Below are 22,823 nucleotides of genomic sequence, written 5' to 3'. Positions count from 1 at the left end.
CAGAGTTGGTAGCTCTTCCTGTCAGGACCCCTTGAGAGCCCCCAGGGCTACCACATGAGTCTGAGTTGCCAGCCACGTTCAGAACCTTCCCACCAGGGTCTCTGCCACACAGCCACCTGTAGTCTCTGTCTCTCTTGTTGCCAGAACAGATCATATTGGCATTTGGTACCTCAGAGGGTGCAAGAGATTCTAGCTTTAGCCCATCTCCGCACTGCTGCAGTCCCCCACATGCACTCATATCATGGACCCCGGTGGCCATCTCTAGGGAGCATGTGGGGATAGATGCATGTCGGATCCACTCATCTTCCAAAACCGGAAGGCAAGTTTTCTGGTGAGTATTGACATGTCCAACATTAATACCCACAGTTATTTCCATAGGACTGTGCCCCATATGGACATTCCTTTAATAGGCCAAGATTCCATTACCGTCCTGCCTGACCATATGACTGGCCATTGGCCACTGCCCATGAGTCAGTAAAAACCCACACAGAGGGGCTTTTAACATTGTTCTGTTCCTCCATCGCTGCTAGGGAAACAGCACGCAGTTCAGCACACCATGCTGATCTGTTTTCATAGTCTTCAGGCAGAGCAGTAGCCTTCCAGACAGGATGCTGTCCATTCACCTTGGAACTGCTGCCCATAAACCAGGCAGCTCTTGTTGTTGGTAGAGGGCTGTCCGTAGGGCACTGTCCACATGACAGAAGAGGCCAGCAGCCCCTTGTGCAGCTCCAGAATCAGTCCTGGGCAGGGGGTGGGGGCGGGGAAGAGGTCCCCTGCTCATAAGAATCTCCTCCTTGCATTCCCCAGGCATTACCATCCCCATTAGGGAGTTCCTCCAGCATGATCCTAAACATGGTATTTCAGGTTTCAAGACCATTTTAGGGGCGCCTGGGTGGCACAGCGGTTAAGCGCCTGCCTTCGGCTCAGGGCGTGATCCCGGCGTTATGGGATCGAGCCCCACATCAGGCTCCTCCACTATGAGCCTGCTTCTTCCTCTCCCACTCCCCCTGCTTGTGTTCCCTCTCTCGCTGGCTATCTCTGTTAAATAAATAAATAAAATCTTAAAAAAAAAAAAAAAAGACCATTTTAAGTCCTTCAGTCCTAGGGGTGGCTTCAATTAATGTCCAGTAGCAAGGTAGTCAACCCCCTCAAATGTTCATTCTCTTGTCCAGAGTTCCTGCAGTCAGCATTGGGAGGCACTCACAGGCTCTTGCCATAGGCCCCATTCTAGGCTCCACAAGGGGCCATTGGACAGAGAATTTTCCCTACCAGCACTCCAGCTTTGGAAGTTCCAAACACTTAGGTTTACCAGTTTATTAAAGGTTGTGACAAAGGATCTGAATCCACAGCGAGTTGAAGAGATGCATAGGGCAGGGTCTAGGGAAGGCCAGGAGCTTCAGGTGCACCCCAATTCTGGCATCTCCTGTTCAACTGGAAGCCCCCCAGAACCAGTCCTGGGTTTTTATGGAGGCTTCCTTATGTAGTCCTAATTGACTCATTGGCAATTGGCCGATTCAACCTCCAGCCCCTCCCCCTCCCCCAAGATTGCAGGTGGCCTTGGGACGGAAGATCACTTGGTCCTCTTGGCAGCCAGCTCCCTCCCTTGAGTGGGCCCCCAAAGTCATCTACACTAACATAACAAAAGACACCTTAATCACTCTCTAAGCTTTGGAAATTCCAGGGGTTTGGGGAATTGTGAGCCAGGAACCATGAATGTGAGGACCTAGTATATCTTTCTTATAAATCACAGTATCGCACGCTGGAGGGCAAAATTGCCGCCACTGAGAATCATTGAGTTACTAGATTATTTATAGTCCCTTTTAGGCAACATTCTAGGATTTTATGGAAAGTCTATGATCTCCATCTCAAATCTTCTAATGCCTGAAGCCGAGTCATGTGGTCAGGTGAGATAAAGATGAGAACCCAAGTATTTACCAGACTAAAGGGTGAAATTTAATGGGGGAGGAGTTATGACCTGATGTGAGGAAAGATTCATGTTAAAAACTTACTGTACTTTTGAGTTTTTCCAAGTAGTACGTAAATCTCCATATAGTGAATTCTCAGCTTAACTAAGCCTATAAAGTAATGTAAGTTCCATGTAATTTCCATGAGGCTGATATTTACTTGCTAGGCATAGTTATATTTATTTAGGAATTTGGAACCTATAAGAAACTTTAGGTTTTTTACTTGTTATGGTTTAATTTTGTTTCCAGCTGGTGTTCTACTTTATTTCCAAGAATTAGGGGAAAAAATGGATTTGGAATCAGGAAACCAGGGTTTTAGTTCTAGCCGTCCTTTGGGTCCTATGAATTCTTTGCAACAGTAAAAGTGTACAGGAGAGACAAGGTTTATTTCTTCTTGTTTTTCCCCCCTGGGAGTTGGTTAAGTGTGTTACATGATATGTACACATCTGCACTTTAGTTTAGTGGTCCCAACCAGAGGGATAAAGGGAAAATGTAGAGTGTTTCAGGTAATCTGTAAGCACAAGCTAAACATTCCCAGCCAGTTTTCTTGTGACCAAATTTATGAAATACCCTTTATTTTTATGTCCTTTCTAAAAGCTAATCGTATATATTTTGTTAACTAAACCCAGTTCATGAAGCGATTTGGATTTATTTGTCAGTGGTCACAAATACAGTTCAGCCTAGTAGCTAACTAATACTTTTAAGTGTAATGAGAAAATAGATGAATTTTCATTTTCCCCCCTGTTGTAGCTATCAGATCAACTGGTTCTGTCTGTGGCTGTGGTAGATAATTGTGCAATCTTGATGTGCCACTTAAAGAAGTACTTGCTTTATTCTTCAATTTCTCTTAAGGTAAGCATTAGGTGTCATTTTGTTTTTTAATGAGAAATACTTGGGGTGCGTATGAGTTCCTCAAGGCCATTTTCAAGTAGCGAAAATGGTTGTTAACCTGCCGCCTCATTGGGCTCTGCAGCTGGATGACCCATTTACATACACACCCCTTTGGAGGGAGGAGCCAGAGCAGAGTTGACTCCTTCCAATCAGGCTGGAGGAGCATGTCCTTACTCCAGCCAGAGGAGCCAGGGCATGGTGCCCAGTGAGGGGTGGAGGGAGCTGTGTTCCCTGCCCTGGCAGGCTGTCTAAGGGTGCTCTGGAAAGCTGAACTAGCAAATAGTGACCTGGAATCTGTTTGTTTGGGGTGTAGGACTTAAGTACCCTCTACTCTCTCCCTAAGAAAAACCTTTAGTAAAATCTCTCTTGTTCACTCATCTTTTGTACGAATAGAATCTTGGTAGGAACCCACGGAGATGCTGGCTCCTTTCTAGGGTCCCAGAGAACACACCCAGGTCTGACATCTGGGGGCACACAGATCCAGCAGGCTGCTAGGCTGGCCTTGCTGAAGTACTAATTACTACGTGTTGGGTACCTGGAACTGGCATGCACTTTGTTCAGTGCTCTGTTACATATACGGATTCTCTTGATTCTTTTAGGAGCCTTAGGAGAACCAGCTTCCTTGTAGGAACGCGGGAAGGGGAGCTTCAGAGTTCCGGACCTTACTTTGGCATCTGGCTTAGGAGTCTCAAGTCTGGCTTCTGCCAGGGCTTATCATATTTCACATTCCTTGTTTTCAGTTGCTAAACTGTGCGGTTTTATTCTTCACAAAGCCTGTTCTCTGAGGATTTTTAAAAATCAATTTAGGAGGATAAAAAAATAGAAGTTCCAGAATTCTGAAAACTGGGTTTTTTTGTTGTTGTTTTTTTTTTTTAAACCGTGCAAGAGGTGAAAGAAGTAATGACCATGTCTTTATATTCATCTCACCTCGGGAGCCTGTTTCTGCACTCCTGCCGATCAGTTCCTCCTCACACGTCCAGGTACCACCCCTTCTGGAAAACTTGAGCCACGTCCCCGTGTCCTGACCAGAAATGAAGTTCAGATATCTGTCTGTGCTCCCTTAGTCTTTCAGAGTTACTGCCACGTTAGCGTTGTATTTCTTTCTTCCTTGTGTTAGAATGAGTTGATCTTATTTTCTTCATTAAGTTTATTAACAGCTTTATTGAGACAATTCATACCTTGTACAGTTCACCCTTTTAAAGCATATGATTCAGTAATTTTTAGTATTTTTAGATTTGTACAGCCATCACCACAGTCAGTTTTAGAACATTTTCATTCCCTCAAAAACAGACCCTGTTTTTGGTTACATTAACAGTCACTCCCCACTTTTCCTCTTTTCCCCTCCCCACAGCCCCAGGCAACCAGGAATCTTTCTGTCTTTATAGATTTGTGTGTTCTGAGCATTTCATTTACATGGAGTCATACTATGTGCAGTCTTCTGTGACTGAGTTTTCACCTCGTGACATGTTTTCCTGGTTCATCTGTGTGGTAGCATGACGTATCAGTACTTCGTTTCTTCTCTTGGCTGAACAATATTCCACTGTGTGTGTGACACATAAAATACCACATTTTATTTATCCATTCATCAGCTCCTGGTCATTTGGGTGCTTTCCGCTTTTTGGCTCTTAATGGATAGTGCTGCTCTGAACATTTGTTTACATGTTTCTGTGTGAACATATGGGTTTAGTTCTCTTGAGTATATCTAGGAGTGGAATCGCTGCTTTGGAAGTGAATCTAAAGTTTGAACTGCAGACTGCTTTCCAAAACAGCTGCACCATTGGACATCCCACCAGCAGTGTGGGAGCGTCCTGCTTTCTCTGCGTCCTTGCTAATAACATCCGTTCTGTGTCTGTCTTTGGTTCTTGCCCTCCCAGTGAGTGTGAAAGGGTCTCTCATTAGGGTTTTCATTAGCCTTTCCCTGATGGCCTCTCATTAGATTTTAAATTGTTTTAGTTTAGAAATAGTTGTATCTCTTTTATCTCCTGAAACACCCATACTATTTTCCAAATATTAGCTCATAATATTTAAATTTATGAGCCTATTTTTAAGAATTTCAATGAAGGGGGATGTGGTCCTTAATTTTTTTTTTTTTTTTTACTTAAAAGTGTGCTTTGTCCACACATTACTAATGTTTTGCTCTGCTACCCTCACCCTTGTATCTGAAGGTGTCACAGGTGCACATACATTCTGTTTCTTGCCCTTGTTACTAAGCCCTACACACCAAATGCCTTGATGACTGTTAACTAAATGAATGAATGGAGTGTTGTTTGTGTTCTTTCTGAATTGTTGAGCTTATCCTTGCGGACAGGTGGGTGTTCTGTTTCTGCTAAATGCTAATAACTCAAAGAAAAAAGAGCATTAGGGGCTTCATTTTACACTTTATCTCTAGTAAAATACTCACCACTTGAAAACTCCTACAATAAAGTTTTACTTGTCTGGTCCTGGCATGTTCTCCACATTGTCAACATTTATTGTTTGGGCTCCTTGTGCAGGTCGCCCCATCTCTCTTTATTCCTTATCTGAGGAACTCTGAAATGTCAGCTGGTAAGTCAGGAGAGCTCATCATAGCACTACCATCATCTTCATTACAAGGCATACTTAAAATACTTCAAAATGATCGATTAAATAATAAGTGCATCTAAGGCTTTAAAGAAGGTATTAAAACTTGTCCAAATTGTAAAGGAACTCCATTCAGCTTTAGCACTAATTAAATGAATACTCGCTGGTGCACATACATGTTTCTACTCTATCGCGGTAGGAAAACGCAAGTGAATGATGCTGGTATATTGTTGTGTGCTAAGTTAACCTTGTGAGCAAAGCAGTTATTTATAAGTGAATCTCTATGTAACTATAACAACAACAAAAACTTTCTCTAGTGAATTTACTATAAAAACATTTATCCCAGTTAAAATGGAAGACAGATTGTTTTGGACAATTGCTGAAATCAGCTAAAATATGGATTGTGATGAGACTATTTGGTGTTTTTTAGTTATCCAAATACATGTTTTAGAATTTTGCTGCTTTGGTGCTCTGAGAGAAAAACAAAGACCAGTTGATTTCATGAAACTACAAGTCTTGGATCCTTAGTAGAATGGCCTCTTTTGAAAATCAGAAGCATCTTCTATTGCTCTCAGTGGTAGGGCCAGGGAGGTGGATGTCATGGTGATAAGATTTCACATACAAGTGTGAAAGCTTTTCTGGAGATCAGGTCAAAGAAAATAATTGACTCCTAAGTGGACGGCTGCCCATTACATGAACGAAGCCCAGTCATCTCAGCCCTGTCTTCCTCCAGTTCTTGGCTTCTAGTGCTGCTGCTTTCATCACTCTTAGAAGAGTTAACACCACTAGAGATGGCATACTTCCTTTTTTCCTCAGCTTGATAGTACTGTTATGTTTAAAGTTTAGTTTTTTATTCCCACTTGTCATTCTAATTTATATTTCTAAAGACTTTTCATTTTAAGTAAGTTTGAATCCTATGTAATGATGCAAATGTTACCAACAACTTAAATTCAGTCCGATCTTATACTAATACGTGATTCTAGATATATTACTGTGAGCCTTCCATGTTTAAATTAATATTGAATAACACTACTGTGTAAAATCACAAATGTATACCTATATAGGTTCTTGCCATTCTTGGCTTCCGTAATAGCGAGGGTCAGTGTTTTCTTCTGTTTCTTCTTGTTCTGGACCTTCTTGGTGATCTTCATGTTCTTCACTATCAGCGTCATCCTGAAATCTCCTGAAAACTTGGGTCTTCAGCTGTATTGTTTGACCGTTAGTGCTTCTTTGCTCACCATAATAAATAGTGTGTATATGAGGGAAGCAGAGGGAAATATATGAGCTTATTGGCTCTTTTAGCTTATTTTGGTCCATACGAATGTACGTTAAGTGGTGGTAATGCAGTGGGTCAACAGATGGACACATCACTGTAACACTGATATCTGAAAAATACAAATTAGAAGTTAATCCTGCTGCATTACGTCTAGATTCCTACATTGGATTTTATTAAAATATGAGATACAGTCTTACTAAAATGCTTATAGGTAGAATTAGGGTTAGTTTTTACAGTAATCAAATAATAAAATGAAAATGAAACTACAGATGAATTATATGTTATCAAAGTCAGTGATGGCTTTCAGACTGCACCTGTCCTGATGAGCACGGGGTGATGAAGGGAAGTGCTGAGTCACTGTGTTGTACACCTGGAACTAACACAGCACTGTGTGCTAAATATACTGGACTTAAAATTTGAAAAAAATGGTGGCTTTGTTGGCTATTTAATTATTTGTTACGTAGTAAATTCTTAGTAGAAATAATCTCAAAAAGAACAAAGTAAAATACCTGTAGTCCCAACTATTCAATACTCCTATTTTTTCATATACTCCACAGTACTACTTGTCAGTGTTCAAGGTGATAACATTTAATAGAAAAGACTATAAACTTGGGCGCCTGGGTGACTCAGTCAGTTAAGCTCTCCTCCCCCTGCTTGTGCGCACTCTCTTTCTCTCTGTGTGTCAAATAAATAAATAAAATTTAAAAAGACAAGACTATAAACTTTATAGCACACTTTTCTGAGGCCAACTTTGGCCATTTCCCTAGCTACTTCAAATCAACTATTTTCAGCGATGTGTAAAGCATAGATTTTTTTTTTTTTTTTTTTTATTCTTTAAAAGGTCAGCATAGGGCACCTGGGTGGCTCACTCGGTTAAGTGTCTGGGCTCAGGTCATGATCCCAGGGTCCTGGGATCGAGTCCTGCATCAGGCTCCCTGCTCAGCGGGGGAACTTGCTTCTCCCTCTCCTCCCTGCTCATGTTCTCTCTTTCTCTCTCTCTCTCTCTCTCTCTCAAATAAATAAAAATCTTCAAAAAGAAAATTAAAAGGTCAACATACTATTGTTTTTGTCTTTAAAAAAAGATAATGAAATTTTACATACTTTCAATTTCATTATTTTCTAGGTAGAGGTGTTGTAAATTTCTTGGAATATAGAATGCTTGCTTCAGTTTGTTGTGTCCAACATTGAGCTCTATAAGGTTGGAAAGATTAAAAATATTATATGGGATGTCTTGTAGTTTGTTGTGTGACATTCGTAGAGCCTGAAGTTTGGGAAGTTCGTTGAAGTAATTTTCTGGTATAGAAGAAATTGAATTATTTTCTAAAGACAGATACATAAGTGAAGAAGGCAGACCAGGAGGCATTGATTCTAATCTGTTATTACATAGGTTGAGCTGCATTAATTTTTCCATTTTGGCAAGTATCTTTTCTTGTAACATGGAATCCTCGAGATGATTATAACAGAGATCAAGCATTGTCAAGTTTATTAGCCCATCCATGGCATTTCTCTGCAATCTGGAGATCTCATTGTAGCCAAGAAGAAGTCTTTCCAAAGACTTGGGGAGAGGAAATGGAAATTCTTCTAAATTGTTATGCTGTAGGTGAAGTTGTACTAGATTTGACAACTTAGCAAACACACCATGATCAATCTTTTGAGATGTAATTTTGTTGTGGCTGAGGTTGATTTCTTTAAGATGAGTTGCGTTGATGAATGAATCTGCAGTCACAGCCTCAATTTCATTGAATTGAAGGTAGACCTGCTGTATGTGTGCTGGGACACGCGGGATAGTCTTGAGTTTGCGATTGTCACAGTACATTGATGATGGAAAATCAGGTGGACAGAAGCATTCAGTGGCACAGCCTAACATATACTGATGAAAAGGAACTCGAAAGTCCTCATTTTGATTAAATTGGAATTCTGGTTGGTAGACATCATCTGGGTCTTGATCATAATCTTCATCCCATTGATAATTTTCATATTGGCAATATACTTTGACTCCAAAAAAGAAGAAAAGGACACATGCTAGACTTAAAAAGCCCATGTTCTTTTTTTGTCCTATTACAAGGAGAAAGCAAATAAATTGTGGGAAAGTGAGTGAATCCTAGAATAATTTTCGTGTAAATTGACAGTTACATAAAATGCATAATATCTGTATCTGTACTGAAACATATAAAAGAATCCAGAATAAATGGGCAATGCTCAAACCAAAATTAATGTTTAAATAGCAAGAAGGTGGTATTAAATTTTTTTTAAAAAGGCACGTTTTGCATTGAACTAGACCACATAGCCATCTTTGAAGAGAATCCTAGTTTGTCGTGCTTACTATAGATTTACAATGATAACATGACCTCTCCTAACCCCACAGCTGGGTACTCCCTCCACTAAAAATGCTGAGTGTTCCACTAACTATTTGGTCCCTTCAGTGATGGTCACTACCTATGAGGGGAGACACTCTCAGTCTTAGTTAACATTAACCAACATTTTTTCACTGCAGCTTCTGTTTGTCGATGCGGTTTTCTGCCCTTGGAAGAACATGAAACATTCCCTTTTATGCAAGAGCTTGAGATATTAAAAGTAGCTATCGTCTTTCCTCTCAGTGTTTCTGTCCAAGCCTAACCATGACTTCAAACTTTCCCCCATGAAACCGTTTCCAGAATCCAATTATTTTGTCTCTGACTCCATTTAAATAACTGCCTCAAGTCCCAGAAACACACAATATTTATAGTCTACAAACTTTTAGCTTCTAATAGGTTATTCTATACATTTTTCTTTCTTTCCACTGATATTTTTGAGTGAAGTCCTAGATAAACAGATATTGAAAACACATTGTCTTCTCTCCCAGGAGCTGAGGTCTGGTGGAGAATCAGAAAGACACACACAGTAAAGGGAGTAGGAGGGTGTGTAGGGGGCATGATTTAAAGAAGGGAGCACTCAGCTTGAGAAAGACTGTTAACTTGAAGTTGTGGTGAGTGGTGGATGGTCTACTGGACAAGGAGCCTGAAGACCTTTATTTCCCACCTGTCACTTAGGACGGTCAAGCCACTTAACATGTCTGCCTCTGGCCTCATCAAGAAGATGAGAAATGAATTGCTTGCCTGCTTATCTCAACTGGTGGTTGTGACAGTCATGTGAGATACGCATGTAAAAGTGCTTTGCAGATTAGAAAGTAATCCAGATGGAATAAGTTTGTTATTTAGGTAAAGGTTAAAAGGGGGGAAATAAAAGAAGAATTTTATCTTTTTGATTCTGAGGCTATTTTTCTGTACCTCTCCATTCAGGGTTTCTTGAGAAATAATGTAACGTGTCCTTGTGTGTCATGAACTGACTTAACTCTATCCAGTTAGCCATTAGAGTAGTACAAGCTATTTTTCATCATTGGGATAACTGAAAAAATAGTTATTTAAGTCATTGTCTATGACAGACCCCATTTGAGAAAGTGTACCCTGGACCCTAACGTCTTAGATTTTTGTTTGTTATTTTCTTGTCAGAAACTAAAAATGTGTAGAATGTAATTATGTGTAAATGTGGGATTTGGAGTTTAAGTAGAGTCAGGGGCCCTTGATCTTTTCTTCCCTCCCCTGCACCCAGAATGCGGGCCTAGTCATTACCAGCATGCAGCTCCTTCACACCCTTACTTGTCTTTATAACTTACTCCACGTGGTAGCTCCAACTGCAGTAATCCCTCAGTTTCACTGGGACCTAAATCTGTGGATCCCACTGTTTTCACTGCCCTTCATGCATACCTCCCAGTGCACTCGGTTCCTCTCAGCAACCTGGACCCCACAGCCCATCACTGTTGTCACTTGTTTGCACAGGCCCCAGACCCTCTGGCCCCTTTCATCCTTATACTCTTCTGGTAAACTCCAACCCTGTTCCTTCAATTGTCAGTCTACATGCAGCCGACTCATGCAGCAGAGTAAGTGGAGAGAAAACAGGCCAAGCCAGCTGGTGTCACTTTAAATTCATGACCACTCATTGCTGCTCAGGGACATGTCCTTACTGCGTTCCTTTTCCCTTGCTCCTAGACAAGCTTCTAAAGCCTCATTCCCCACCAGTTTGGGATGATGACCTTGCTGCTGCTGCCCTTTTTTTTAACCAAGAAGATAGGATCGAACAAAACAATCATTTACTCATATAACCTTTTGTTATATTTAATCTCATCCCTACCTACAAAATATGTCAAAGTAGCAATGGTTTGATCTTTTAAAACAACCTGTGATTTTTAAACTCAAAGTTCCGTTTTACAAATCTGAGTAGACTACATGCATTGTTCCTCCATATCCGTGGGATTCATGGCGGATGTGACATTTGAACTAAACTTTGAAGGAATATTAGGGTTCTCATAGAGGAAGACTGGGAAGATTTCCAGATAGAAGAGATGAGCAAAACATGTAAGCAACAAAGAGTGGGGTGTTTGGAAAGTGGTGGTTAGCTATTGAAGGAGCATAATAAGGCTGTCGCAGCTAATCTGGACCAGAATCTCGAGGGTCTGAATTCTGACCTGTGGAGTCTGCACGCAGGGAACCAACACCTAATTTAATTCATTAAGGTCGCTGAGCCATGATCTTCACACTGCATTGTTAGTGGGTGATGGAGGAGAAAGTCCTGCGGGAAGTGTGGTCTCACCCCAAAGGGCAGTGTTCCGTACTGGCTAACCCATGGCGCTGGGAAGCTCCCATTGGGTCTGCTGCTTTAGTGACCTGTGCTAGACATTGTATGTGCACATGGCTAGTTAACCACCTTCCAAATAGTAGTAGTTACTTAGTTTAGTTGAGTTACTTCAGTTAATGATGGACTGCAATTACTTCTGGGGGGTGAGGCACGGTATTTGGTGGGGAACACAGAAATGAAAATGTGAAGATGTGGTCCCCTCTATAAAGAGCATACGGTTTATGGAGAGACCCAACATGGCAAACCATATTCTCAGACAAAGGGAAATAAGGTTTACCACCTAGACCCCAGTGCCATGGGTGCAGTGGCTTAATCCTGCTTGGGGCAGACAGGGAAGTCTTTGTAATATCATTTGGTCCAGATCTTTGGAGATTAGGAGGAATGGGTAGAGAACATCCTATACATTTTACTCACTAGTTGATAATATTTTATGTGTTAAATTTGTAGTATTTATGGTACTCATTATAGTGGAGCATATTATCTTTTTAAAGTACAGTCATACTTCCCTTCAGTCTCAGTGCAGCACAGGGTTCTACTGTAAGGTTGCTGTGTCTCACAAAGGTATGTGTAGAAGCAGGAGGACAGAGGCATGCAGCTGTGGGGGCGGAGGGTGGACAGGGACGGAGGGGTTTCGGAAGCTGACTGTTACACAGATGAACTTTGAAATGAGCATTGCTCATCAGAGCTCTGAATTTCATCCTTGTATTAAGAACAGTAGCAATAATCAGTTAGTAACCTTACATTTGAGAATGAAAGTCATGACTCTATTCAACAATTAGAGAAATTATTGTGGAAAAAGGACTCCTGGGTGATAGTTTTGATCCTGCTCTTAAATGCGTCCCTTTGACTTGGGATCAAGACCTCATTATGGGAGTCTCCCTGAAAATAAAGGGATTTTTTAGTGTTGGCCGCTTTTGGTCTTCTTGGCCACCTATGAAGACAGACTTTCCCTAAGGACAGTTTCTCTTCTGAATCATTCCCTGAGGACCTTGGCTCTGCAGCCCAGCCTGATCCCACTTTCTTTGACCAAGTCCAGTTTTCTGGTCTGAAATCAACCCTGTCTGCATCCACAGGCCCACTATTTACTATTCGTCTTAGTCTTCAACTTCATCCCTGGTGAGTTTCCCTGTTATAAGGACCTCTTATTTCTTTTTATCCAAATTTTCCATTCAATGATCTCTTCCCAGCCATTTGCAAAGCACATTTTTATTACTTCTGCCTTTCATGTTCTACAATTTATGCCTCATTCCCTGTGGGATAGCTCATAGCAAAACAGTACACTCACCGTCAAACCTCCCGCTTCCTGACCTAATTTCTGTCAGAACCTAGTACAATTCGCAGTGTATAAGTACTCAGACATTTGTTGAATGGATGATTGGATTACTAAATTACAGATTACATCCTGTTAGCGATGCTTGTCATCGCTACTAATGCGGATTATTTCTAGGTGTTACTTTGCAGCAGTGGTTTCTTTAAATGGACACAGTCACAGAGAACATGGCTGTTCTCTCCTAGTGGTGTCTCCCATCACAGCACGCTATTCCCATTACAAGACTAGTAGAAAAATAACAGATGTGAACAGGAATCTTTAAAGCAAAGGAAATATATGTTACCGATTTTTTAAAATATCCATTAATGTGAATTTTTCATATTATAGCTATAAATGTTTCTATGTTGTAACATTTCTCTTACTTGGGAAAAAGCACTTGTGCTTTCATAAGGAAGTTCTAATTAAAATGAGATCAAACTTTGTTCTGGAAAGTTTAAAGTAGTTGGAAAGCCTCATTGCATTTTATTGTTTTAAAGACTTGATTGTTTTGTTGATATGCCATAGAAACTAGGATATAAGGAACCAGAGTATTAGTACATGGACTCAGATTTCTTTCCAAAGCAGTTTTAAATTTAACTCTATAAATAAAGTAAAGTAGTGTACATTCCTGTTTTACACCCAGGGTCTAAGGAAGTAAGACTCTTTTACTATTAAAAATACGAAAGTTTCAAAATTATTCTTAGCCAGAATACATTTAAATTTTAATTAACTGGAACCCAAAAAACTGTTTCCTTTAGTACCAGATAAAGCACTCACATCTTCCGTTTCAGAAAGAAGGCAAATGAAAGCAAAAACATGTTACAATCAGGGATTTGGTCAACAGAGAAATCTTAAGAAAATTTCTAGTGAAATCGGTACAAATATTGTTCTTCCCTACAAGCAGAATCTGTCACCCTGCCCAGATGTATGGCTCACAGGCATTTGCCAGTTTTTATCATTTAAAGTTGAGAGTGAGAGAGGATACAAAGTGATGCCATTAACCGAAGAATCTTTCATTCTGGATTAAAAAGAAATCTAAACAAAGATTATTTATTGGGTAAATCTTAAGTTAGAAAATTAAAATCATTATATTACTGCTTTCTCTGAATATTTTTCCTAATCAAATTGTAATGTAGCTTTTATCAGATATTGCCTCCAAATATTGTGCTTTTATGATCTATTTTAATGTTAAACAAATCAAATATACTTAAAAAGTTTTAACAGTAGGAACAGATTCTTTAAAAAATCGAAAATTATTTTATCGTCATACCTGTTGAGTTTGCTTTAGTTTTCAGGGGTTGATGAATTTGCAAATCCTGTAAATTGAATCAGATATTCCTAAATTCTTTAACTGAGTCTCTTAAAAATCCACAGTAACTGTGTGTCCAGACAGGGCTGTCCTTGAATTACTGTAGCAATTTAAGCAAATATAATCTGCTTGGAAAACACTTGGGTTGAATTAAAATTATGTATTTCTTTTCATTATCCAAAACTTTGTGGATTCAAATTGAGATGCTTGTGCTGTTGGTCAGATTTATGTGGCTTTCTTCCCTTTCTTTTCCCCTTAATTTTGGTTTGAGGTGTGGCAAGAATTTCCTCTAATATGAAAGGCAAACAGAACTAAATGAAACAGCATGTACTGATTACTGTTTTTATTTTCATTTTCATGCCAAAGAATTCTCCAAATTAAGGTCCCCTGTAACTTGGAGCTCAGTGTCTCAGCAATTTAAGGTGGAACTCAAGAGTGGTCTTAAAACGTCCCTTGTCTGAAACCTCACGTTCACACCAGGGCTTTCCTTTATGAAGACAAGCAACCAAGATTAGAAACATATAGCTTGCATATCTAGTTCACTTTTTTTTTTTTTAAGATTATATTTATTTGAGAGAGAGAGAGAGCACGAGCAGGGGGAAGGGAAGAGGTTGAGGGAGAAGCAGGCTCCCCTCTGAGCAAGGAAGCAAGGAGCCCGACCACACAGAGCTTGATCCCAGGACCCCGAGATCATGACCTGAGCCGAAGGCGGTTCCTCACCGATTGAGCCACCCAGGTGCCCCTCTAGTTTACTTTTTAAACGAAGGGTCTTGTCATTAGTGGCACAGATTAAATTATAATTTCTCCACATGAAGAATTATACCTTCTTTTCTGTTCGCTATCACCGTTCTCTCCTTTGTCCCAAATATATGCACTAGAATGCCTGCTACAAACCTTTTAAACAAAAATTAATCTGGCGATAGAATTTAGTGTCTTGCACTCAGAAGGTAAATCTCTGATTTGCCTCTTTAGGTTCGTACAAAAAGTAATTTTACAGTATTGACTGAGATGGCGTTAGAAACTTCTGTTGCCTTTATTTTGTGGATTAGAAAATCTCTTCTCACTGAGTTTTTTCTCCTGAGGAGTAGTGGTTAACTGCTTCAGTGCTACATTTTCTTACTAGTGTGTTTTTTTAATTTTAAACAGAGAGTTAACTTGTATTTCTTGGCAGTGAACTTTGAATTCATGCTTTGGAAGACTCTTTAAAGTTTGTACAAACTAATAAGGTAAAGTGAATCCCGGAATTTGTTTTTGTGTCCTCAAATAGTGTTTACCATTAGATTTTTACAAAGAAATCACAGGGTTTATTTTGTTATACTTCGGGTTTTTTAAAAGCATGCTGTGTTTCAAGTGATGTTTGGCAGTACTATAAAAATCTCATCTATTATTTGAGACACTGGTATGTGAAACATGGCCGACTGTATTTGGGCCAAGATTTCATCTTGTTACTGATCTTTTCCATATGTTTCCTATTAGTCTTTGTTCTTAAACCTCAGGCTTCCATACTAAGGAAGAGAGAGCAAATCTGTGTGATTTTTCCAAGAATTTAATTTTATGTGCCCTCATAGTTCTTTTGGAAGATAAACTTGAAATCAGAAGCTTAATTTTCATATAATTCCTCGTTTAACACTGTGACTTGAACTTGTGGTCGTGATTATGTTGTTCATGTTCCTAACACATGTGGAAAGAATATTTATCAACAGATAACTAGAGCACCTAGAATCACTCATGTCTAGGAAATTTGAAAGAGGTGGATGGTGTCCAGGAGGGTTAGGTTGGGAGGCAGGAGAGTAAGAGGAGTTGTTGGTTCACGTCAGACCTTATAGGAAAAGTAGAAGCTGTAAGTGATTGTGCTAGTTCACGTTTCAGCTCGGTGGGTATAATTGCAGCAGTCGAAGAGAGAAGTCCACTGAACTGATGAAAAGTCTAAAATCTATTCTGTGATGATAATTTTATTGAAGTAGGTACAGTACCTTCACAGCTGAAGAGTGCAGGCAAAGAAAGGCCGGACTAAGATCTGCTTGATCGTGGGGATCACAGATTTTTTCATTATACTCATTCAGCTAATATTTTTTAGCGCCTGATTTGTTCAAGACAGTTTTAAGTGCTGGGGACTCAGCAGCACAAGTCATGGAATAGGAAAACAGAAAATAAACAGGTGGCTCCGTCTAGAACCGTCTGTGGATGTGTGTACATGGGTTCTCCTGGCTCTGTCGGCCGGGAGGGCGTAGAGACAGTGACTCTCCAGCCATAACAAACACCCGGCGCCCAGATCGTGGTGGCAGTGGTGGCTGCTGCTTTTTTCCCCCCACAAGATTTTATGTATTTATTTACTGAGAGAGAGAGAGAGAGTGTGCCTGCCGGGGGCAAGGGCGGGGGCAGAGAGAGAGGGAAAGAGAGTCTCAAGCAGATTAAAAACTGAGCACAGAGCCCCACACTGGGCTCACTCAGTCCCACAATCCTGAGATCATGACCTGAGCCGAAGTCAAGAGTCAGACACTTAACTGACTGAGCCACCCAGGCAGGCGCCCCTAGATCTTGGCTACAGTCACCTTCTGCCATAAAGGAAACCAGACTCCTTGAAGAAACGGCTGAGGCACGGAGCATACAAGATGAGCCTGGGAGTACCTTGCAACACCAGAAAGTAAGGAGTTGCTAAGAAAGAAAGGGACGTGGGAAATCGATGTACCTTCTCAGTTTTGCTGTGAACCTAAAAACTGCTTTAAAAGATAAAGTCTGTTTAATCAATTTTTAAGAAAGGAAAGTACTATTTTAAATAGTTTAGCAGAGATCTGAATATAGTGAGGGAGCAAGCCACATTGGTATCGAGAGGGAAAAAAACAGTATGGCTAGGGCTGAGTGATCTGGGCAGGGAGGGTACCCGTAGAGAGGCAGCCAGGGTCACGATCAGCATAGGCTCCTGATGGGCTTGGACGCCTCGCAGCGTTCTACATCAGATCACGTGTAGGAGGCACACTTGACGCTTAGCTGATGAACTGCTTCCATCAGAAAGACCATTCCGGCCACCCTCAGCAGTAGTCCAAACACTAGACTTCCCACGTGCCCGGCAGAGTCCATCTTTGTGCCTGTGCCCCTCGGGGCTTCCATTTCCCACATTGCTCTCTTTTCCTGTAAATGGTAACGCCGTCCCAGCTTCACCCACTGTCTGACGTATGCCAGAAGGCTGGGAGTTGTCTGAACGAGGGCACCCTAAAATGTGGCAGGATAGCCACCAGTGTGTGAATTCCCAGGGCTGCTACTTGAAAATTCAGGTGCAGTATCTCTGTACCGTAGACCTGCAGACCCAGATGCTCAGAGCGCAGGCCCAGCAACTTACATTTTAACAGGTGTCCCAGGTGCCGTGAAAACTTGAGAACCACTGGTCTAAATCACTTTCTGACCCTCACTTTCAAATTGGATCTGTTCCTGAGTCCTTTGTGATCTAGCACAGGAGTGTCTTTTCGGTGTGTCTGTGTCTCTTGATCTGTCCTGCCACCGTCGTCTCTCCAGTGACTGACATCTCTCCGTCAGATGTTGCAGTGGTGGCTTGACTCCTCTCCCTGTGTTCACACATCTCCTTCTCCAATCCAGTTTTCATCTTATTCTATATTAAAACAAATCTAATTGTACAGTGCCTTTGCTTAAAATCCTCCAGTGTTGCCTCATATTTTTAAAATTCCAAACGGGGGCTGCTAGGTGGCTCAGTCAGCTAGGCGTTCAGCTCTTGGTTTCCAGATCATGATCGGGTCCTGATCTCAGGTCCTGGGATTGAGCACCCCATAGGGCTCCGCGCTCAGTGGGGAGTTGGCCTGAGGATTCTCTTTCTCTCTCTCTCTCTCTCTCCTTCTCCCTCTGCCCCCTCCCAACCACCCTCTCTCTCCCTAAAATAAATAAATAGATCTTAAAAAATATAAATTCCAAACGTAGGGGCACCTGCCTAGCTCAGTTGGTAGAGCATGTGGCCCTTGATCTCTGGATCACGATTTCAAGCCCCATGTTGAGCATAGATCTTAATAAATAAATAAATGAATAAATGTAGCACTTAATTAATTCAAAAATAAAAATAAAAATAGGGGCGCCTGGGTGGCTCAGTCGCTAAGCGTCCACCTTCGGCTCGGCTCGGCTCATGATCCCAGGGGCCTGGGATCGAGCCCCGCATCAGGCTCCCTGCTCAGCTCCCTCTCTCGCTATCTCTCTCTCTGTCAAATAAATAAATAAAATCTTAAAAATAAAAAAAAATAAAAAAAATAAAAAAATAAAATAAAAATAAAATAAAATAAATAAAATAAATAAAAATAAATTCCAAACATGACCTTCTCCTTTGGGGAAACTGACGGTCTACCTCTTGCCTGTTCCTGGACCAGTTGATTTGTGTTTCTGGGTTGCTTTCTGGCCTCAAGCTGCCCTGTTCCTTCCTACACCAGCTGAATGTCCTACAGTTCAACTCAATTCTGACACTGTCTGCCCAGACTTAGTATCACATCCCACAGGTTAAGGACTCAGTCCCACTTTGGATGCCAGTCACAAGTAGGAGGTCTCCAGGTTACCCACCACCTCTGTACAACATGGCTACAGGCTCCCACAACCCTGTCTTCAGGTTAGATAATTTTCTCTAATGACTCACAGAACTCAAACGCTTATGCTTATTGCTTTAATATTTAATAAAGCACATGGTAAAGGATGTGGGTATAAAGCCAGATGAAGGGATACATACTATGAGATCCGGAGGGACCTGAGCCCAGGAGCTTCTGTCCCCTTGGCATTGTGGTACACTCTGCTCCCAGTCATGCATGTGCCCGCCAACCTGGAATCTCTCTGAACCATGTACCTTAGGGATTTTTGTTTAGGCTTCCTCACGCAGGTGTGATGGATGAATAACCCAGTCTCTAGCCCCTCTCCTTCCTCAGAGGATGGGGGGATGCTGAAAGTTCCAAGCTTCTGGTCATGGCAGGTCTTTCTCATGACCAGCCCTCATCCACAGACCATCAGGGAGCCCACCCAGAGTCACCTCCTTAGAACAAAACGTATTCCTATCACCCAGGAAATTGCAAGTGATTTCGGAGCTCTCTGTCAGGAACTGGGAGCAGACATCAAATGTGTATTTCTTATGTCACAAGGTATACCACAGAAACTCCTGCACTTTCTGTCCGTAACCACCTGGTTCCCTTCCCAGTGGCCACTGCTAAGGGCCGCCACATTGTCTGACTCCAGGGGACACATTCACTGCTGTTGAGACCTTTGGTAGAATACAGTGTTGTCATTTTCTTATGACTCTTTCCAGAGATGTTTTATGGACCTATGTGTATATTTAGCAAATATGTATATTTAAAAATTATTTTTAAAAAGAATTCTTGCATGAACTTTTCAGTGTTTCTAATCTTTTCCTAATACAAACATTGATGTAGTTAATAACCTTTTACATGTCATTGCACATGTGTGCAAATATATTTGATAAATCTGCAGGCTGGGCACACACGTGTGTAATTAATTGCTCGCCACAGAGTGCCAAGGGCCTGTGTAAAATCCTCCTTGGTTAGTGTATTAAGGTTTTATCTTTGGTGATCGAGTAGGTTAAATGACTCTTACTGTGAGTCTGTTTGAATATCTCTTATATTTCAAATCTATGTTTGCTTCCTTTTCTAGAGCTATCTGTATCTTTTACTTTTTTTTTATTGTGTTGTAGGTCTTCTCTGATTGAGTTTTAAGATTTCTTTATAAGAGAAATTAGGCCTATGCCTAGGACTCAAAGCTGTTGTTTTCCAGTTTGTCATTTGTCTTTGGCTTTGCTCTTGACAGTTTTGTCATGAAGACTTTATGTTGTCAGGCTTATTGTATTTCTATTTAAGGCCCTCTGGCTCTTCGTGTCAGAGTTAGAGCCACCTTCCCCACTCCGCGTTGTCAGAAAATTCTCCCTTTAGTTTCCATGGTTTCTTCTAGGACAACTGTGGTTTCTTTGTTGTTTTTAGTGTTTGCATTTACATCTCTGACTGGTTAGAACTTAGAGCTGTTGTACAGTAGTAACCTCCTGTTTTGTAGGCAGCTCTGCCCACATCCCAGTGGCATCCACTGAACAGCTGCCATCCCCTGTCCAGTGTGCGAGGCCGTTCCCACTACGGACAGAGTTGTTTCTGGACATTCCAGTCTCGCCCCTTGAGCTGTCTGTGAACTATCTGGTTATTTTATAAAACCATCCTTAACGTGGCCCCTGGCGTTGATTTCAACACCTTGCATTCTACTACAGTCAGTCCTTTGTGATTGGGTTTTGGGTTTTTTTGTTTTTGTTTTTGGTTACAAAATGTTACTTTGAGATCATTATAGACACATACATTTGTAAGAAATAGTACAAAGAGATCTTATGTATGTTATGTCCCATTTCCTCTAACGATAACATCTTGTAAAACTGTGGTATGTTATCACAACAAGGATATTGAGGGCGATACCAGTGAAGAGAGAACATTTACATCCCTGCAGGGATTCCACATCTTACCCTTTTATAGCCACAGAAATCTCTTTGTTTTTCTCCCTCCCATCCCTAGCTCTTGGCAACCGCTAATCTGTTTCTGTAATTTTGTCATTTCAAGAATATTATATGACTGGAATAATAGAATATGTAACTTTTTGGAATTGACTTTTTTTCACTCAGCATAACTCTCTGGCGATCCATCCAGGTTGTTGATCAGGTTGTGTATCAATAGTTCATTCCTTTTTATTACTGAGTAAGAAGGATGTACCGCAGCTGGTGTAACCACTCGTCTGCTGAAGTCCATCTGGCTTGCTGCAGGTTGGGGCTGTTCCTGATAAAGTTGCTGTAAATAGTCATTCACAGGTTTTTTGTTTTTGTTTAAGATTTTATTTATTTGTTTGACAGAGAGAGACAGCCAGCAAGAAAGGGAACACAAGCAGGGGGAGTGGGAGAGGGAGAAGCAAGCTTCCCACCAAGCAGGGAGCCCGATGCGGGGCTCGATCCTAGGACCCTGGGATCACGCCCTGAGCTGAAGGCAGACGCTTAACGGCTGAGCCACCCAGGCACCCCAATTCACAGGTTTTTATGTGAACATCAGTCTTCATCTCTCTGGGGTAAATGCCTAGGAGTGTAATTGCTAGGTCGTATGATAAGCACCTGTTTGGTTTGAAAAAACCTGCTGAACTATTTTTCAAGGTGACTACACCATTTTAAACTCCCACTCATGAAGAATGAGAGATCCACTTCCCATAAATCCTCCTCAGCATTTGGTGCTACCTTGAAATCAGGTAGGACGATTCCTCCCTTTTTTTCAGAATTGTTTTGGCTATTCTGGCGCCCCTGCCTTTCCACATAAGTTTTGAAATAATCTTGTCTATATCCATAAAAAGCCTTGCTGGAATTTTGATAACAACTAAATTAAACCTGTATATCAAATTTTGCCTGTTTTTTTTTTATGATTTTATTTTTAAGTTACCTCTACATCGAATGAGGCTTACAACCTCAAGATCAAGGGTTACATGCTCCACCAACTGAGTCAGCCTGGTGCCCCTTGCCTGTTTTTAATTAGGTTGTCTGTCTTATGATGAGTGTAGGGGTTCTTTATACATTCTGAATATAAATCCTTTTATCAGATATATGGCTTGCAATCTTTTTTCTTCCAGTCCATGACACAAGTTTTCATTTTTTTAAAAACATTTTTTCAAAGATTTTTATTTATTTATTTGAAAAAGACAGACAGAGAGAGAGAGAACGAGCAAAGGGGAAGCAGACTCCTGGCTGATCATGACCCGAGCCAAAGGCAGACACTCAACCAACTCACCCACCCTGGTGGTGTGTCAGGTCGAAGAATTAATTGGCTGACTAAGTGGTTAAAGGTTTGTTTTTTTTGTTTTTGGGGTTTTCTTTGGAGATTTTCTTTATTCATTTGAGACAGAGCATGAGCAGGGGGCTCCACCAGAGGGAGAGAGAGAAACAGACTCCCCACTGAGCCAGGAGCCAGACGTGGGGCTCAAGCCCAGGACCCTGAGATCATGACCTGAGCCAAAGGCAGACGCTTAACCATCTGAGCCACCCAGTCATCCTGCGGTTAAAGATTTTTTATGTTTTCACAGAAGTTTGTAGTTTCATCTTTTACATTTAGGTCCATGATCTATTTTGAGTTCGTTTTTGTATGCGTTATGAGGTTGGGGTCTGAGTTCAGTTTTCTGCATGTGAATATTCAGCTCTCTCAGGACAATATGTTGAAAAGATGATTATTTCCCCATTGAGTTACCTGGATATACTTAACTATGAATGTACAGGTCTGTTTCTAGATTCTCAGTTCTGTCCCATTGCGGCCTCCCTGGTTATCGCAGCTTTACATTACATTGTGCCGTTAGGTAGTACACATCCTCCATCGTTGTTCTTTCCCAAATCACTTTCATTATTGCAAGCCCTTTGCATTTATTTCTCTATGATTTTGGAGATTGGTGTGTGCATGTGTACCATCATAAGTTAACATGATGATTGAGTGCTTGGTATTGGAACATTGCATTTAAAATGCTTACTTTGTTGTTGACATATAGTATGGACTCGGTAAGTGCTAGAGGCTGCTTTTTTTTTTCCTGTAAGATTTTATAGTCTTGTGAGGATACTTAGATATTTTGTAAGTATACAAAGCATAATGCTGCTTGTCCTATTTTTCAAATATGCCATTCCTTTGTTTCCTAAGTATATTTTTTATTAGTCAGATCATGTATAACAATTTATGCTTCTAGAGAAGTGTCATTGTTTACCTTTTTAAAATGTGAAAGTAGTGTTTAAAATTATTTTCAAATATGTCTAGCTGGCACACCTGGGGTGGCTCAGTCGGTTAAGTGTCTGATTTGGCTCAGGTCATG

The 22,823-nt window shown here is 41.0% G+C and overlaps 2 protein-coding genes across 4 annotated transcripts in view; one reads left to right on the top strand and one right to left on the bottom strand.

Moving 5' to 3' along the window:
* LOC103663166 (centromere protein P) overlaps positions 1–22,823 on the top strand; it is a 248,300-nt gene that overhangs the window by 96,018 nt on the left and 129,459 nt on the right. The gene's annotated exons all lie outside the window — the stretch shown is intronic.
* Positions 3,999–14,217, bottom strand: OMD (osteomodulin). The gene is made up of 3 exons (XM_008690865.2): positions 13,941–14,217; positions 7,792–8,745; positions 3,999–6,799 (listed from the first exon to the last, which is right to left on the bottom strand). The coding sequence occupies exons 2-3, from the start codon at positions 8,729–8,731 to the stop codon at positions 6,471–6,473; spliced, it is 1,269 nt and encodes a 422-aa protein (XP_008689087.2). The 5' UTR covers positions 8,732–8,745; positions 13,941–14,217; the 3' UTR covers positions 3,999–6,470.

The sequence above is a fragment of the Ursus maritimus genome, unplaced genomic scaffold, assembly GCF_017311325.1.
Source record: "Ursus maritimus isolate PB19 unplaced genomic scaffold, ASM1731132v1 scaffold_34, whole genome shotgun sequence".
Classification (NCBI taxonomy): domain Eukaryota; kingdom Metazoa; phylum Chordata; class Mammalia; order Carnivora; family Ursidae; genus Ursus; species Ursus maritimus.
This window is presented reverse-complemented; position numbering and strand designations above follow the sequence as displayed.